Source organism: Stegastes partitus, unplaced genomic scaffold, assembly GCF_000690725.1.
Source record: "Stegastes partitus isolate 25-593 unplaced genomic scaffold, Stegastes_partitus-1.0.2 Scaffold2561, whole genome shotgun sequence".
Classification (NCBI taxonomy): Eukaryota; Metazoa; Chordata; class Actinopteri; family Pomacentridae; genus Stegastes; species Stegastes partitus.
In genome coordinates this window covers 1-17,403 of record NW_007580292.1, presented here as the reverse complement: position 1 = coordinate 17,403, position 17,403 = coordinate 1, and the positions used below count along the sequence as shown (strand labels likewise).

The following is a 17,403-nucleotide window of genomic DNA, read 5'->3' as shown; positions in this document are numbered from 1 at the left end:
TAGAACACTGTGTATGACTGTATATTACGGTGTGTTTCCTTGCAGAGTTCTGTGTGAGACGGTGAAGGACTTTGTTGCTCGGGTCGGTAAAGCTTATGAGAAGAACACCGAGAGTTCAGAGGAGTCAGAGGCCATGGCCAAGAAGGTACAACACTCGGTCCAATCGGTTTATACTCTTCAGAGGATTTAGTCTGCCCTCTGAAAAGTTGGGATAATAAATATTCTGAGATGAAGGAAGACCGGTCCTGTTGATTGTCCTGCTGACACATACAGAAATTAAAAGTCAAAGGTAACAAACTACTGGTTGGCTTATAAAGGGAGCAGGACCTCTGATCTGTAACTCTAAAATCAGGTTTAATGAAAGTAAAGGAGACGCTCTGATGTTTAGATCTCATAGAAATCAGACACAAAAAGCTTTGGGCCGTGCCTGATGTCCACATGACCAATGAGTCTTGTTTCTGATGAGTCATGTTTGTGTTATTGATGAGTCATATTATTTTTCTGACGAGTCATGTTTGTAAATCTGATGACTCTTGTTTATGATTCGGAGGAGTCGTGCTTTGATGAGTCATGTTTGTATTTCTGATGAGTCGCCTTTCTGTCCCAGTGTGGCGTGCTGAAGGAGAAGCTCGACTCCCTCCTGAAGACTCTGAATGAGGAGTCTCAGGCCTCCTCCGTCCTCCCCCCGGCTCCTCCCCCCACCATCGCCGAGGAACAGGAGGAGGTCGAGGGCGTCGTCCTGGCTCCTCCTCCTCGTCCTGCTCCTCCTCCTCATGCCCCACCAAGCTCCACCCCCTGCTCCCCACGGACCAACCCCTCCTCCTCTTCGGCGGCGGCCGCCATCTTTAAACCTCGAGAGCAGCTGATGCTGAGAGCCAACAGCCTGAAGAAGGCCATCCGGCAGATCATCGAGCACACGGAGAAAGGTGGGACTCGCCTGAGTGTGTCACCAGAACAGGTGTGTGGTTGCAGGTGTGATGGCTAACGTCGCCTCTGTGTACTTTCCAGCCGTGGACGAGCAGAACGCTCAGACTCAGCAGCAGCAAGTTTTCTCTCTGAGCCGAGCCGAGGAAGACGAGGGTCTGGTGGAGGAAGACGAGGAGGAAGACGTGGACGAGGACAAGATGTCTCTGCAGTCGTCCTACAGCTCCAAGAACCGCAACACTCGCAGAAGTACGACGAGTCACCACCGTTCACACCTCATCCATCACCAGGCAGTTTGTTCAGAGACTTTATTTTGTGCTGTTAATGACATTTGTGTGTCTGTTTGTGTCTTTAGTCAGTAAGACACCGTGTGAGAAGCTCATCAGTAAAGGCAGCCTATCGCTGGGCAGCTCTGCGTCACTTCCTGTCCAGACAGGAAGGGGAGAAAACATGCCAATGCTCAACACAAAGATCCTCTATCCAGGTGAGAAGATGGCGGCTGTCTGTTGCAGGTTGCTGATTGTGGTGTTACTGGTTGTGACGTTACTTTGTGTTTTTGTGTTTCAGGTTCTCTGTCGAGCAGCTCCGTCATCAGTCGCCTGCTGGTCAACGCCGACCCGTTCAGCTGCGACCCCGACAACATGTGAGTCCGCTGGCTCGAGGCTTTGTTGCTGCACCACGAAATCGTGGCTGCGTTCAGGGTTTTCTCACATTAACCTCAGTGTGTCTGTGTGCGTTAGGGACTGCTACACCGAGAAGTGCGTCATGAACAACTACTTCGGTATCGGACTGGACGCCAAGATCTCCCTGGACTTCAACAACAAGAGAGACGAGCATCCGGAGAAGTGCAGGTACGACAGAACCAAACGTTTTTATCTTTTTACGTCGTATACGTTATGAAACATGATTGTCGGACATGTCACCGACCTGCTGCCTCTTCAGGAGTCGGACGAAGAACATGATGTGGTACGGAGTCTTAGGAACCAAGGAGCTGCTGCACAGAACCTACAAGAACCTGGAGCAGAGAGTCCTACTGGAGGTGAGAACCAGAACCACAACATAGAACTTCATGACTCCTCTAAGTTTGGTTTCCCAGTGAAGCTTTGTAACCTACTGACCATTCATAATCTCTTTTAAAGCCAGACACGGCGTTACATCACCAGATTTGTGGAATAATTAAGATTTTGACCAAAATTAGTTCCTGTAAACATCTCTGGAGTTCATGGTTTGATTAAAGACCAGTAGAGCTGTGATTTATGCACGGTTTCCCCGCTAACTGTGTGTTTGTTCTCCAGTGCGACGGGCGTCCGATCCCTCTGCCCAGTCTGCAGGGAATCGCCGTGTTAAACATCCCGAGTTACGCAGGAGGAACCAACTTCTGGGGGGGAACCAAAGAGGACGATGTAAGTTTCATGTAGCACACAGTTATTTGCAGAATATTTCTCATTTCTAAGGACATCGATTCCTGTTTAGGGTTGTACCTGTGTAGGGGAACTGTTGGCGTCTGCTAAGGAAGTTTTAGGTAGCTCCTAAAAAAATGGACAAAGAGATGTTTAACGGATGTTTGACTGTGGTGGTCCGAAGTAGAGCAGATTTGGTGATGGTCAGCATGAGGTTGATTGGTAACTGACTAGAATATGTTCCGTGTGGAGTAAGTACCTGTTAGTGGACACCTGTGTGTCAGCTGACCTGTGATGTCATGACTCCTCCCGTCTGTCTGCCAGACCTTCACAGCTCCGTCCTTCGATGATAAGATCCTGGAGGTGGTGGCCGTGTTCGGCAGCATGCAGATGGCCGTTTCCAGAGTCATCAACCTGCAGCACCACCGCATCGCACAGGTACCTGTCCGCCCACCTGTCTCCCTCCTCACCTGCACCTGTCTGTAACCGTCTGTCTGACCCCGTCTCCCTCCCTGCCTCAGTGTCGGACAGTGAAGATCACCATCCTGGGGGACGAGGGTGTCCCGGTGCAGGTGGACGGGGAGGCCTGGATCCAGCCTCCAGGTTACATTAAGATCATCCATAAGAACCGGACCCAGACCCTGACCAGAGACCGGGTGAGTGTTGCAGGTGGGAGTAGGGGGGGCAGGGGGGACAGCGCGGTCCTGGTCAGAGCCAAGTGGTTGGTTTTCAGTCAAGGTTTCTGCCAGAACATGAACAGAAGGTAACTTGGGTGAGATATAGCACAAGATCTGTGGAGAATTTAGAACTTCCCATCGTGGTTCTGCTTCGTCAGTGGAAAGCCTGCACAAATCAAAACACCTCCGAAGTCCTGTAGCAGCTACTTTTATTGTAGCTCTTTTAAGGAGGAACTATAAACGTGTGGATGACGGAGAATCTCCTCGTAACTCAATACTTGTCTTCCTGACTCGCAGTCCAGGCTCGGGATGTGAATGACTAACTGTTGATTAATTATTTGCCGTTTATTAATTTATAAAAAAAGTTTTCAAGCACGAGTTGTCCTTCAGTGTGTCCTTGTGTGTGTTGCAGGCCTTCGAGAGCACCCTGAAGTCCTGGGAAAACAAACAGAAGTGTGAGTTCCCCCGGACTCCGCCCCCTCAGCCTCCCCAGCCGCCGCTGTCCTCCCAACCAGAGATCGTCTCCGAGGAGGAGGCGTCACTCGTCAGCGACTTCGGTCAGGCAGCCGGAGCCCTCATACACAGGTGATACAGCATAACATCCATCTGTCCATCCGTCCAAACTGTCGGCATGGAGACTAAGTGTGCTTCTATTGTTTCAGCATCCGTGAGGTCGCTCAGTCTCACCACAGTATGGAACAGGAACTGGCACATGCCGTCAACGCCAGCTCCAAGGCCATGGATGTGGTCTACGCCGACTCCGAGAGCGCAGGGGTACGTGACAGCTGTACCGTTGGGACTGTTCCGTCTAGTTCTCTACTGTACCTTCTCCTCGTCTTCATCTGCTGTAACGAACATGTTTTGTGTTTTCAGGCTCTGAGCTGCAGCGTGGTGGTTCAGATGGTCAGCAACGTCAAAGCTTTACTCAGCGAGACCGAGCTGCTGCTGGCTGGAAAGATGTCCATGGTAACTGTTTTTGTCTTTTCACTTTAAGTCTGGATAGATGGTCATGCTCTGGTTCAGGTTCTGGTTCTGACAGCTGTCTCTCTGTGTTTGTGCAGCAGTTGGATCCTCCTCAGCAGGAGCAGCTGAATGCAGCTCTGAGCTCTGTGGCTCAGCAGCTCCGTCGGCTGGCTGATGTTCCCTGGTTGTGTCCATTCATCGACCCGTCGGACCACGAGGTGAACAAGCGCTCCATCAGGACTCCATCTAGGTTTCATCTGACCAAAGATCTGTCTGGACTTTGGTGGATATTTGGCAGATGTTTAAAGAGTATCTGATGTATGGTTGAAGTAGGGACGTCCCTGGATCAGTCCTTTAATATTCACTGGTATCTAGCTGTAGTTCCTGGTCACACCACCAGCTGAAGCGTCTTACTGTTTATTTCAAAGGAACACTGTGACATAGACTTAAATGAGGTTTGAGAAAGTGAGAAGGTTAAAGAAAGACAGCAGGTCCAGTTTTCATGTCGGGATCAGGCTCGAGACATTCCTAGTTTAAAGGATGTTCGAAAGATGTTTGACCAATTTTTGACGGATATTTGATGGACGTTGCCCAGCTGTCAGTGTGTTAATCCAACAACAATGATCTCTGTCTGTCTTCAGGGTCCTCTGATTGACTTTTCGAAGCGCAGTCGCAGTGCCAAGTTTCGTCTCGTCCCGAAGTTCAAGAAAGATAAAAACAACAAGAACAAGGAGACTTGTGCGACTCTGTCACTGCCAGGTGAGCTCTTTGTCTGTCGGACCTTTTCAGTCTCTCTCAAGCTTTCTAACCCTTCGTTCCTCTGTTTAGTCTGTGGGTCAGATGGTAAAATCTCAGCGTTCTGTTAAGTCACTGGTGGAGGATCTGTCGTTTCTCTGTGTTCGGGTGCTTCCTGTCGGTCTGAATCACTTTCTGTTGGTGTCTCAGTTCACCAGTGGGGGACGGAGGAGGTGGGGGCGTGGCTGGACTTTCTCTGTCTCACTGAGTATAAGGACATCTTTATCGGACACGACGTCCGCGGAGCTGAGCTCATCCACCTGGAGAGGAGGGACCTGAAGGTACTGCTGCTGGTTCTCACCGCTAACAGCTACATGCTAACAACTAACTAACTAACTTTGCTGAGCTGTTGATCAGCTGCATGGAGATCTGACATCATGACGGATGTTTGACACGTGGGAGCTCGAAGGAGGTTGAAAGGGTGTTTGTAGATGTTAGACTGGATGTTTGATGAAGGTTGAGGAACGTTTGATGGATGTTTGTATACCAGATGGATGCTGGTCTGTCTTGTAAACGTGTGCGTGATGTTGTCTGTCCAGGACCTTGGTGTGACGAAGGTGGGTCATATGAAGAGGATCCTGCAGGGCATCAGAGAGCTCAACAGGAACAGCAGCGCCAGCGAGGCCTAACTGCCACCAGGTAGCTGCTGCTGCTGTTGTTGTGTTTGTTATCGTGGACTGACATCAGTAAACAATGATTCTGACTGTAGTTCAATGCTCTGACTCTTGGTTGTTGTTCTTTTGTTGCCCAGCAACAGTTGCCTGTTCCCCTCCCTCCTCTGCTGCTACTCCCCACCTCGCCCACCTGACCCGACCTCCGAACTCTGACCCTGGACCAGTGCTGCAGGTCTGCCACATCTCACCTGACGACTCGCTGTGATTGGACCAGGATCGGGACCAGAACTCAAATTCAGGGGGGGAAAAAAACTGACCAAACCTCTTCATATAGTGACCACCAATCAGATTACCCGCCAGTGCCTTGTCATCCCACCCACCAGCCAATCAGTGAGGAGGTCGGGTGGGCGGCGATCCAGAGCCAAAAGTTTCTGAAGGGCTGCACCGGAGCCATAAAACCACTGAGCTGGTTCACAGCAGGACTGTGGAAACGAGACTGAACTGTGACGGTGGAGTTTTCATCAGCGCTGTAGAATCCCCTGAACCCAACAGGACGTTCTCTGAAAGGAGCACAAGCTTCTGTTTCTGAAGGTTATTTCCCAAAAGCACCACAGCAGCACTGCGAGCATCTGCCCCGTCAGCACAAAGCTTCTAACACATCAGAGAAAAGTAGTCGAGTAGAAAAGTAGAAATACTCTGCTGTGTTTTCAGATTGTTGACTGAAAGACTTTCTGCAAGAACTTAAAAAAAGTTTATGTTGAAGCTCAACTAACAGCGATCACTGCAGTCGATCAGTGTTGCTACTGAAGACCTCACAAATAGTATTGATTCAGTTTTTAATAACTTGTAAGCAGCTTCTTGAGGGTCCAGCAGAACCTGGAACCACAAACCACACATCAGCACCACTGTGTTCTTCGTCCAGCTTTAGTGACAGATTTTTAGATCCTGTCGAGAAAAACAGACTTTGAAGACCAGACGACTTGATGAGCTGGAGGTTTGTCCTCAGAGACTCGGGCTGCTGGTTAGAAACCTGGCCAGGTGTCAGCAGGCGTCCTGTGATCCAGATCAGGTAGATGTTGCTCCTCGAGGGGCTCCGGTCTTCGGGAGGTTGGTGGTCATCACACCAGGACGACTCCAGAAACCCAACAGCTGACGTCTACCTGCACCAACCCGGCCTCACCTGACCAGCGACCATCAGAACACGTTGGACCAAGATGCAGCAAAAACCCTTTAAACAGCAGCTCAGAGACTTCAGAGGAAGCGTTTCTCTGCCAGTGATGGACCACTGTGACACCGAGTGACTGGATGGAGAGTTTTCTACTAAAACATATTTATTGTCTTCTGATGTTTAGAGTGTCTTAAAAAAAAAAAGAAAAGAAGTAGACAGGTAGAGACGCTGGTGGACGGGTCAGGTGGTCTGATGGAGACCAATCAGATCGTCGTCTCCTGTCTGCCGACTTCTTTCTGTTTCTGTGTTCGTCCTTCTGTCCGTCTGCAGGTTTGTTATGTGGTGTTCAGTTTGTTTCCCGACAAGCAACAAAACAGAACCTTTGAGCGGTTTACAGAACTTTATCGGCCGTCGTCTGAAACTGTTTGAGGGACCAAACGAACGGATTATTATCTGACAACCCTGATTTAGTTCAAACCTGATGTCTATAAGAGATTAGCGGAGACGAAGCATCTCCGAGCAGCGACCTGAATCCTCTTAATTTAACTCTTTGAAGCCTTAACTTCAGCTCAGTCAGTGAAGCATCATCAGTTTCTGCTTCTCATCAACTCCAACCTCTGTTTGGTTGCAGCTCCAGTTTCATATCATCGTAAATCCAACGTCCTGCGGTGGACATTTGTTGTTTTTTTTTCCTCAACAAAAAGCATCAAACTGTTGGTTTTACTCGACAGCAGCACTCATCAGATGTTGTTGAAACATCACCCCGTCGTCATTTTGGTCTAAACGATGGCGTCCGTAGCATCGGAGTGTTCTGTCAGCCAGAAAACCGCAGCTTTCCAGTAGAGCAGCAGTGCAGTTTAGTGTTTACATGATTTATCGTTCCAGGTTGTCGGACTGAAACCAAACTTTATCAAGCGATGCCTTAAACCTCCCGTTGATCACGCGTCAGTGTCAGCCGGCTTCACGCATGCAGTAAACGTGTTTCGCTGTTGAATCTGCCTTCAGTCGCTCTGCCGCACCGTTTAGTCTTAAAGCGGGAGGCGACGCTCAGAAGAACTCAGATGTTTTCTCGTTTAAACCAGTTCAGGTCAGTTGATCCTCAGAGCGACGGCGCTTCAGACGAGGCTGCAGCTTCCTTTCGCTGCCTTTCAGTGTTTTTGTCTGGTTGTTGTTCTGCTGTCAGACGCTGAGGCTTTAACCTCAGTGTAGATGTACGACGAGCTGTTTTCACATTTAGTATCTGACTCTGACTCTCCGGGATTTAAATTACAAATATCAGCAATTCTGACCACTCAAAACCTCGGCCTGAGAGATCTGGAATTCAGTTTGAACTAGTCGAGATGATAGCTGTAGACGCCACTTATCACGACGAAGCAGAATCACAGTTTGATGTCTGCGATGTCATTTTGACCAGAGTCAAAGAAGGACAATGTCGATATTTTGAATTTCGGGGAGATAAAGATCTCTTGTACTAGAAGTCAGAGTTAACTGTAGTCATCTGGTTTTCTGAAATGTTCTTTTGACTAATTGAATTGCAGCTCATATCCAGTCTAGATATTAAGTGTTTAAACTGCTCGCTGTGGTGAACTTCCTGCAGCTCCACTGTGACTTTATATTCTGCTGCTGGCTTTGCAGCTTGGATCACTTCTGCAGTTTGTTTTTTGCTGTTTTTCATTTCATGGTGAAATACTCTAAAGCAGACAGTGTGTAAATACAACAATGAAGAAGCTAAACTATTGCTAACAGCTACACCAAATCCCAGAAAGATGGTTTATATTTTTAGAACTTAAACACAAAGAATCTTCGTATCATGTGCACAAGATTACTCCAACACAAGGGCTCAGTTTCCCACAAACGGATGAAGCCAAAACAACTTTCATTTAGATCGTTATTGAATTCTTTTGTTTGTCTCCGACGAGGCTGACTTTGCGTGTGGAAAACTGACTCAGATATGTACTCTGCTCTTGTTTCTATATAGATCTGTAGCGTATCTGCAGAACTGCTGTCTTACATACAGACGTGGACACATTTTGGATCCAGATGTTAACCTGCTGCTCACAAAAAAAAAAACCTCAGTAGGAATATTTCAGTTTTAGGAACCTGAAACTTTGTCCAAAAATTTTCACGATCTCAAAGTAAACAGGAGCCACTGCAGCAGAAATCAGTGTTTCGTGACGTTGGTGTGATTCCAGCGATCGTGCAGGTGTGTCGCAGGTGTTCCAGCACCTGTCGGCCTCCTGCAGTGCCTTGTTCATTTCAAACGGAGGTTCGTCCTCCGCTGTCGACCCACATGTGTATTTATTGGATAATTTATGGACCGATCCTGATACTGTACGCTGTCATACCTCTGTTTGTACATACGCCCCCTGCTGGGCCGTCACTGTAAATACATGTTCTGTTTGTACAGAGAAACATTGAAACGTCCCGAAAGAAATAAAAAGTTTCATGTTGTCACTGGAGAAAACTCGGCCAGCGTTTCTGTTCTGTGTGTGTGCAGCATTTTTGCTTTTTTGAGGTCCAAATTTGACTAAAACTTTTGAATTCAGCAGCAACAAGTCTCCGTTCGGGATGAGTTGTTGAACATAGCAGAGCATTTAGAAGCTTAAGAGTGAGATATGTCCTTCAGGAGACCAAAAACAGAGGTGAAACAAAGAATACTGGAGATCCAATTAAGTTTTGTGCAGCGTTTTTGCTTCTTTTAGCAAAAAGTTTAGCTGCTTTCAGAGAATCAGCTGTAAAACTCCTGTTAGTCTTTAGCTGCTTAAGAGCCTCATAGTTCCCTGAGGAGATGGTAGAGACCAAAACTGAGCCATAAGACAGCGAATATTGACCTTGGATTAATCACATTAGCAACTTAAGAACAAAATCCTTCTCTCAGGAGGTGGAGGAGACCAAAAACAAAGCTATAACAGAGACAATACTGGACACCAAGTTAGCATACATTTAATAAATCCTTAATTAATTCCTAAAAACATCCCAAATACCCAAAACTAAACCAAGGTGTCTGATGGCTAGAGGCTAATAAAATGTCCAATATCAGAGGCAGATAGGAAAAGGTCCAGAAAGTGGCAGGATTTAGAGAAACAGAAAAATAATAATAAGAAAACACTACTTTATGTGTTGTAGGTAAATTACTTTCATTGTTTTTTAGCAAATATACAAGAAACAGTCAGAATGTTTTACCAAACAAGATTTGCAGCTTCTCTTTGTCATAAATGAAAGCAAAATAAAAACTGAATATTGTTTTCGAGTGAAACCAGACAGTTAAAGTTGGACTCTGTTCTGACAGGTTTTGTCTGATGATTTCTTAAAGCTCTACTGTCTATGTAGAGTCATAAACACTGTATACTTAATTTAATACATTTAAACCGTTGGTCCCAGAGCTGTAATCTATAAACACATGAGCTGCCTCCTGAGTCAAAAAAATATTTTATGCATTTGTGTTTTGAATGTGTTTTATTGGGGATTCTGAGATCAAACAAAAACCTGAACAGAAAATTCCTGAATGTAGAAATCGGGAATTTTTTGACTTGGGACATTTTTCCCACAGCTCCGTCTTGCAGGTTCGTTCTGTTGTCGTCCTCTCTGCTGTCTGTGTGTCAATATTTGAGCTGTGGTTAACGATCAGTCAGTCGACTGGAACTCTGTCCTCCATTTTCCCTCCACAGAGACGCCAGACGTCCGTCCTGACGAGACACAACAAGAGACGACGAAGAGACGGACAGAAATGCAGCCGTCCACAGCTGTGACTTGGAGTCTTTGCACTCTGTTGATTGGCTCTGCATTGATCCAGTGTTCAGGTGAGAGACTTACAGACAGACGGACACCTTGACCTAACCTCTGATGGGTTTGTGATAAACAGATCAACATTATGGCGGTGAAGAGCACCGTGAGCAGCACACTAATACTTCTACTACTAGTCGTATTGTAAGTAGTACTACTAGTTCTCCCTCCGGATGCCCAAGCTTCTCACCCTATCTCTAAGGCTGAGCCCAGCCCACCTGTGGAGGAAACTCATTTCTGCTGCTTCTGTTCTCATTTCTTTGGTCACTCCCCAGAGTTCATGATCATAGGTGAGGGTTTTGGAACTCGACAACTGTGGGCTAGAGCATAGATTGGTCTTTCATCATCCTAACACTGTGGACTCTGTCACAATTTGTCCATCTCATGCTGCATTTTCCTCATGAACAAGATCTGTAGAAACTTGGACTCCTTTGACCTGGGGCAGCGACTCACCCCCAACCCAGAGGGAGCAATCTACCAGAACTACAGCCTCACGCTGAAGGTCATGGTGTGATGAAGCCAACCAAAAAACGTCATCTACAAAAAGCAGAGACACAACTCTGAGGTTACCATGTCGGACACACTAGTATCGGAGACATGGGGCAACCCTGGCCAACACCAATTGGAAGTCTGTTTGACTTTGTGCCAAGACAACTAACACAGCTCTCACTATGGTTGTACAAGGACTGAATAGCTAACTACACCCCTGGTACCCCATACTTCTGTAATACCCCTTACAGTGTTCCAAGGCTTATCCCAACTCCATGAAACATGTGGACTGGCTGGTCAAACTCCCATGACCACCTCCACAACTTTGCAAGGGTAAGAGTTGGCGCACTGTTTCACGACCAGAAGAGAGTCCACATTGCTCCTCCTCCTCCTTAATCTGAGGTTTGACAGTCTGCCTTCCAGCACCCTGGAGTAAAATCTCCCAGGGAGGCTGTGCATGTGATAGCCCAATACCCTTTGATCCCCCTTTTTAAAACAATGGAACCACCACCCTGGTCCGTCACTCCACATACATTTTACACCCAACTCAACACTGAAGAGACATGTCAGCTAGAACAAACCAAAATTGTCCAGAGAATTCAACATCTCAGAATGGATCTCAACCACACCTGACACCTTGCTTTTGAGGAGCTTCTTGATTGCCTCAGCGATCTCTACCAAAGATATGGTCAGGGCTTCCACGAAGCCTTCAGACCATGTTCCCCAACAGAGGACATTTCAACCGGGTTTAGGACCTCCTAAAAGTGCTCCTTCCACATTCCAACAATATTCCCTGTGCAGGTCGGTAGTTGTTCCCCCCAGCAGCAACTGCAGCCCCTCTGGCCCCCAGTACCTGTCTGCTGCTTGAGGAGACCCCTGGGCTTACCAAGCTTAAAAGGCCTCCATCTTTACATAATGGCCTCAGTCTAATTCAGCACAAGGTGGTGATCAGCTAACAGTTGTTCAGCACTCTTCATCCAAGTGTCCAAGACATACAGCCACAGGTCTGATGATGTGACCACAAAGTCAATCATTGACCTTTGACCTAAGGTTTTCTGGTACCAACTTATACTCGCACATGGTGTTGTTTACGGCCAATCCATGCCTAGCCCAGAACTCCAATAACAAAACACCCCTCTGGTTCAAATAAGACAGGCTATTCCTCTTCGTCCCCTCCCTCCAGGTTTCTTCATCATTGCCCATGTCAACATCAAATTGCCCCAGGAAAACTATAGTCCCTTCCAGGGAGCCATCCATAAACTCGAAGAAGGTCTGGTGCCTAAGTAAAGACAACAGTCAGAGCCCTCCCTTTAGTGACCCCCAACACAGCAGTGTTTAGATGGGGGCTTGTGAGCATCCCCACATCCGCCTGGCGCTTCTCACCCTGGGCAACTCTAGAAAAGGAGAGTCCAGACTGCTGTCCAGGAGTTTGGTTCCAGAACCTTTGCCGACCACTGCGGTCACTCCTACCAGGGGCTATGGCTTCAACAACATGGCTCAAAGGATGACAGGGAGACATCACCCCCTCCACTGCAATAAGGAGGCAGTGTTCAAGGAGGTGACTCACTGCATTAATATGAGTCACTTGAGAATCAGCTGAGTGCAATAAAAATGTCTACAGTTTAGTTGATTTGGGGCCTGTGCTACACAGCAAGTTGGACATAGCCAGGCTTTTTCTGTGGAAGCTGGCTCGACATAACTGAAAACGATAATCATCAGGTTTGCAGATATAACCTTAACTGAAAATCTATCACGCGGAGAAAATATGGTGAAGAAACCCACTGGTGAAAGGATGATACGTCGTACAACTGATTTAAATCCTTCATGGCCTGAGTGTTTCTGTTCTTTTGTCTACTCCTCAGTGTTCGTGGACGAGCCAACTGCCGGTCAATACCTGCGCTCTCCCACCAGGAGGCGCCGAGCTAACTCCCACTTCCTGGAGGAGATCTTGCCTGGAAACCTGGAGAGGGAGTGTTACGAGGAGAGCTGCTCGCAGGAGGAGGCTGCCGAGATCTTCCAGACCAAGGAGAAGACGGTACGAACCCACAGTGGTCCGACCTGAGGGTAGGGACCCCACAGAAGCCCACCAGAAACACAAACTGGATCACAGGCTACTTTAGAAACTGACATGATGTAACTTAGCCCCTAATTTAAAGTTTAAGCCTCAGCGAATGACATCGTAGCAACTCTTCAACCAGTCAATGGTTTGGAGCCGACCAGTTCTTACTCTCTGTGGTCCAGTTTCCTTTGTTCTTGTCAACATAATATGTCTCTGTAGTTTAGTCCCTGTTTGCATTAGTTTAGCATCTATTTGTGCATCTATGTTTATTGGTCTGGAGTTTCTCTGCAGCAATTTGTAGTCCTTTTGTTTGACTAAAAGGGGATTTTATCTCTCTTTGCATTAAATGACCATTTGTTTGTGTTAATTTTGTACCGATCTGTGTTTGGTTCTGTCTCTCTGTGGTCCATTCGCTTGGTTTTCTGTTCTTTCTGTGTGCCTTTGTGATTGTTTCTCACTATTTATCGCTGTTTTGTAGAAACTGTACTGTGTGCAGATCTGATATTTACCAAGGGCAGAACATACAAAATATGTGGTGTCTTTTTAATGTCACCACTGGGGGGCACCAAAGTCTCCAAATAGTGCTTTACAACACAGACACTTTATATTATATTTCCTGTTTTTATCCAGAACATTCAGTGAGGTCAGACCCTGACGGTACAGCTGTAGGTATTAACTCTGAATTTCTCTCCCCACAGCTGGAGTTCTGGTTCAGATACAGAAGTGAGTAGGATCATCGTCAACATTCTAAAAGAAAAATCCCTCCATGAGCTGAGTTGTGTTCGAGTGTCTCCCTGTGTGTCGTAGATCTGAACCCCTGTCGGACCAACCCCTGTCTGAACGGAGGCATCTGCACTCTGGACCGAGGAGAGTTCATGTGTCTCTGCCCTCCACAGTACCACGGCAAGATCTGCGAGTCAGGTAAACAATAAACGAGACTTAGGTAAGCTAACGCCTGCAACTCAGGTAAACATGTGATGACTGTACATGTGTTGTATGCAGAGGTGTTGGAATGTCGCTATAGAAACGGCGGCTGTTTGCAGTACTGCAGAGACCTGCCAGGTGGAGCTGGAGTCCAGTGTGGCTGCGCTGATGGATTCAGACTAGACTCTGACGGACAGAGGTGCTCTGAGGATGGTAATACTCCCGGCACACATTACTTATAGGACTCCTGCAAATACCATTAATGTCACCACTCCGCATTCGCCCTGTGCAATATCATACATTTATAATGAGTCTAAACTTCATCACCGTACAGCAATTAGGTTGTTTCTACAAATGTCATCTCCCCAACACTTCTTGTACTCATGCATCCCCACATCATCACATTCCTACCTCTGTGCGTCACTGTCAGGATGATGCATTCACTTTGGCAGTGCTGGTTCACACCAAACATGCTAGACCCCATCTGAGTCAAACAACTGGTTTGAGTGTAAGTCTGAATCGCAGTACTTCCTTTTCCAGTGGCGTTCCCCTGCGGTCGTCAGCAGATGGAGGCGTTGGCCCATGATCGCTCTCTGTTTAGTCGCTCTGAGTTGGACAACGCCACTGTGGAGATGGACGTCATGTTGGATGTCAACATCACAGACAACCTGGGCCCTGAACTCAACACGACAGTGAATGCAACATCTGTACAGAAACAAGAGAACCAGACAGAACCGATGAGGGAGGAAGACACTCGTATCGTCGGTGGACTCCTGGAGAAGCGAGGAGGAAGCCCCTGGCAGGTTCTGAGTTTCTTCTGTGTCACTTCTCTTCTTCTCTACATTTACTGACATTTGTGGTGAAATACTGTCTGTTTGTGTTTTTGTGTGTTCAGGTCCTGATCCACAGGGATGATGGTTACGGTTTCTGTGGAGGGACTCTGGTCGCTGACCGATGGGTTGTTTCTGCGGCTCACTGCTTCACAGAGCGGCCCGACTACGTTACTATAGGTAACAACATGTGTCCAAACTGAGTCCTTCAGCCTGATATACAGCAGCTATAAGAACCATTTAGCTCCCTTGGAAGGCTTTCTCCCTTTATTGCTTTTCATTAATGATTCACAGTCAATATAATTTGGCTTTTTCAAAAGACTTTACAAAAAAAGACTTTAATGTCAAAGTTAGACTAGAAAATAGAAAACATAAAATATAGGATTGCATAAGTAATTTTGAACATTTTAAACACATTTAAGTGTCTGGTGTATCTGCAGGAGACTTTGACAAGAAGCGCCCTGATCCAGGAGAGCAGGTGATAAAGATCCAGGAGGTCATCGTTCACCCTTACTTCCACTCCTTCACCTTTGACAGCGACATCGCTCTGCTCTACCTCGCCCAGCCTGTGGTCAGGAGTCCCACCGCCACACCCGCCTGCCTCCCCGACGTCCACCTGTCCAAATACCTGCTGAGGGTAACTCTATCTAAAGACCTGCTGCTGGATGATGCTCTGTATGATGCAGGAGTTCATTACTGACCGTTTATCTGTGTTCAGGACGGCAACCGGGGGATGGTGACCGGCTGGGGGGCCACTCAGTACCTGAGTCGATCCTCCAGGTTCCTGAGGAAGGTGACGCTGCCGGTGGTCACGTACAAGGAGTGCACCGCCTCCACTGAGCAGGTGATCACCGTACATGTATTTATAGGCAGAACAATGTCTCATAAAAATGTCATAGTGTAGAATGTTTAAAAAAACTATAGTGCATTAAAGGAAATATAGTGTAATATGTAATAAAAACAATTGTCATAGTTGAGTACATCACAAAAATTGCCATGACGTTTTCTCGACATGCTATACTACGACTTTTTTCGACATGCTGCACTGACTTTTTTTCAACATGCTTTATGATGACTTTTTTCGACATGCCTACACTGACGTTTTTTCGACATGTTATACTATGACTTTTTTATGACATTCTATACTTTGACTTTTTTTCGACATGCTTTCGTATGACGTTTTTTTGACATGCTATACTATGACGTTTTGTCGACATGCTATACTATGACGTTTTTTTGACATGCTATACAATGACTTTTTTCGAGATGCTATACTATGACTTTTATGACATGCTATACTATGATGTTTTTCAACATGCTATACTATGACGTTTTTTCAACATGCTATACAATGACTTTTTTTCGACATGCTATACTATGACTTTTATGACATGCTATACTATGACGATTTTCGACATGCTATACTATGACATTTTTTTCGACATGCTTTCGGATGTTTTTTTGACACGCTATACTATGACGTTTTTCGAGATGCTATACTATGACTTTTATGACATGCTATACTATGACTTTTTTTCGACATGCTATCCTATGACTTTTTTTTCGACATGCTATACAATGACTTTTTTCGACATGCTATACTATGACGTTTTTTCGACATGCTATACAATGACTTTTTCGACATGCTTTCGTTTGTTTTTTTGACATGCTGTACAAAGACATTTGTCGACATGTTATACTATGACGTTTTTTAGACCTGCTATATGACAACTTTTTTTTGTGACATATTTTTTTAAACTCGCTGCCTCCCCCTGCAGGTCATCACAGACAACATGTTCTGTGCAGGTTACTTGGATGTTGACATGGACGCCTGCAGCGGCGACAGTGGAGGACCATTTGTTGTTCACTACAGAGGAACATGGTTTCTGACGGGAGTTGTCAGCTGGGGAGAAAAATGTGCCGCCAGGGGGAAGTATGGCGTTTATACCCGCCTGGGGAACTACCTGATCTGGATCAGAGACACCATGGAGAGGCAGGACCTGAACGGTACCAGGAGCTGATGAAGATGAGGGCGTTAAACCGTCTTCAGAAAGCAGACTGTATCCTGTTTCAGGCTCCATTCAGAGGACTGGACCAGGATTGTTGCATTACATAAAGAGTGAGCAGCATGATACTGAAAAAGCTGCATGAACCAAACCTGAGTCAAGTCTGATCTCAGCAGCAGCAATAACAAGAATCTGAAAGTAGAATACAGAAAGCAATCATGGAAAAGCAACAAAGCACAATTTAGCTGCATTGTTTTTGTACGTTTGGATGTTTCATGTGGCCCACAATAATAAATCTTGACATTTTTTTAGGATACTATACGAATATCCCTCTGGAACATAGTTTCCTATGATGGTTTTTGCGAGATGCTCAATTGTTATTGCTTTTAGGACTTAGTATTGTGTGACTCTTTGCAACATATTGTACAAATGACATTTTACAACATACAAAACTTTAGGTACGTATCCTTGATCAAATGAACTTGAGTGCTACTTAAGTTTAAATCATGCTTATAATCTTAATGTGGCTCAACGTACCTGCTCGTGTTTTTTTTTAATCATATGTGGAAACTTGTTCACTTCTGGCTTTGCAAATATTTAACTTTTGATTTCCCTTTAAACATTCCACAGCATCTTATACTCTTAATGTACAGATGTCAGACATATTCTCAGAAAATGCGACATCAGTCCTTTAATAAAACCTTTAATAAAAACGTTTTTTTCGACATGCTATACTGTCGTTTTTTCTACATGCTATACTAGGATGTTTTT

The 17,403-nt window shown here is 46.1% G+C and overlaps 2 protein-coding genes across 4 annotated transcripts in view; both read left to right on the top strand.

The window, feature by feature from the left end:
• dgkd (diacylglycerol kinase delta) overlaps positions 1-9,005 on the top strand; it is a 28,113-nt gene extending 19,108 nt beyond the window's left edge. For 2 of the 3 annotated variants that reach the window (XM_008305601.1, XM_008305603.1), the window contains 18 exons: positions 46-145; positions 608-926; positions 1,009-1,173; positions 1,280-1,408; positions 1,492-1,567; positions 1,647-1,775; positions 1,867-1,963; positions 2,220-2,327; positions 2,649-2,762; positions 2,846-2,980; positions 3,414-3,586; positions 3,664-3,775; positions 3,875-3,967; positions 4,063-4,182; positions 4,606-4,723; positions 4,910-5,040; positions 5,299-5,398; positions 5,511-9,005. In XM_008305601.1, the coding sequence (XP_008303823.1) occupies positions 46-145; positions 608-926; positions 1,009-1,173; positions 1,280-1,408; positions 1,492-1,567; positions 1,647-1,775; positions 1,867-1,963; positions 2,220-2,327; positions 2,649-2,762; positions 2,846-2,980; positions 3,414-3,586; positions 3,664-3,775; positions 3,875-3,967; positions 4,063-4,182; positions 4,606-4,723; positions 4,910-5,040; positions 5,299-5,388 (2,209 nt within the window). In that variant the 3' untranslated portion in view covers positions 5,389-5,398; positions 5,511-9,005. The remainder of the gene's footprint in view (positions 1-45; positions 146-607; positions 927-1,008; positions 1,174-1,279; positions 1,409-1,491; positions 1,568-1,646; positions 1,776-1,866; positions 1,964-2,219; positions 2,328-2,648; positions 2,763-2,845; positions 2,981-3,413; positions 3,587-3,663; positions 3,776-3,874; positions 3,968-4,062; positions 4,183-4,605; positions 4,724-4,909; positions 5,041-5,298; positions 5,399-5,510) is intronic. The other variant, XM_008305602.1, reaches the window with a different exon arrangement.
• A 1,236-nt stretch (positions 9,006-10,241) lies between these two features.
• LOC103375347 (coagulation factor IX) lies at positions 10,242-17,357 on the top strand. The gene is made up of 10 exons (XM_008305600.1): positions 10,242-10,341; positions 12,676-12,848; positions 13,571-13,595; positions 13,680-13,793; positions 13,875-14,009; positions 14,337-14,599; positions 14,692-14,806; positions 15,067-15,263; positions 15,345-15,470; positions 16,405-17,357. Exons 1-10 carry the CDS (start codon positions 10,269-10,271, stop codon positions 16,645-16,647), a joined length of 1,464 nt encoding a protein of 487 aa, XP_008303822.1. The 5' UTR covers positions 10,242-10,268; the 3' UTR covers positions 16,648-17,357.
• The last annotated feature ends 46 nt before the right edge of the window (positions 17,358-17,403 follow it).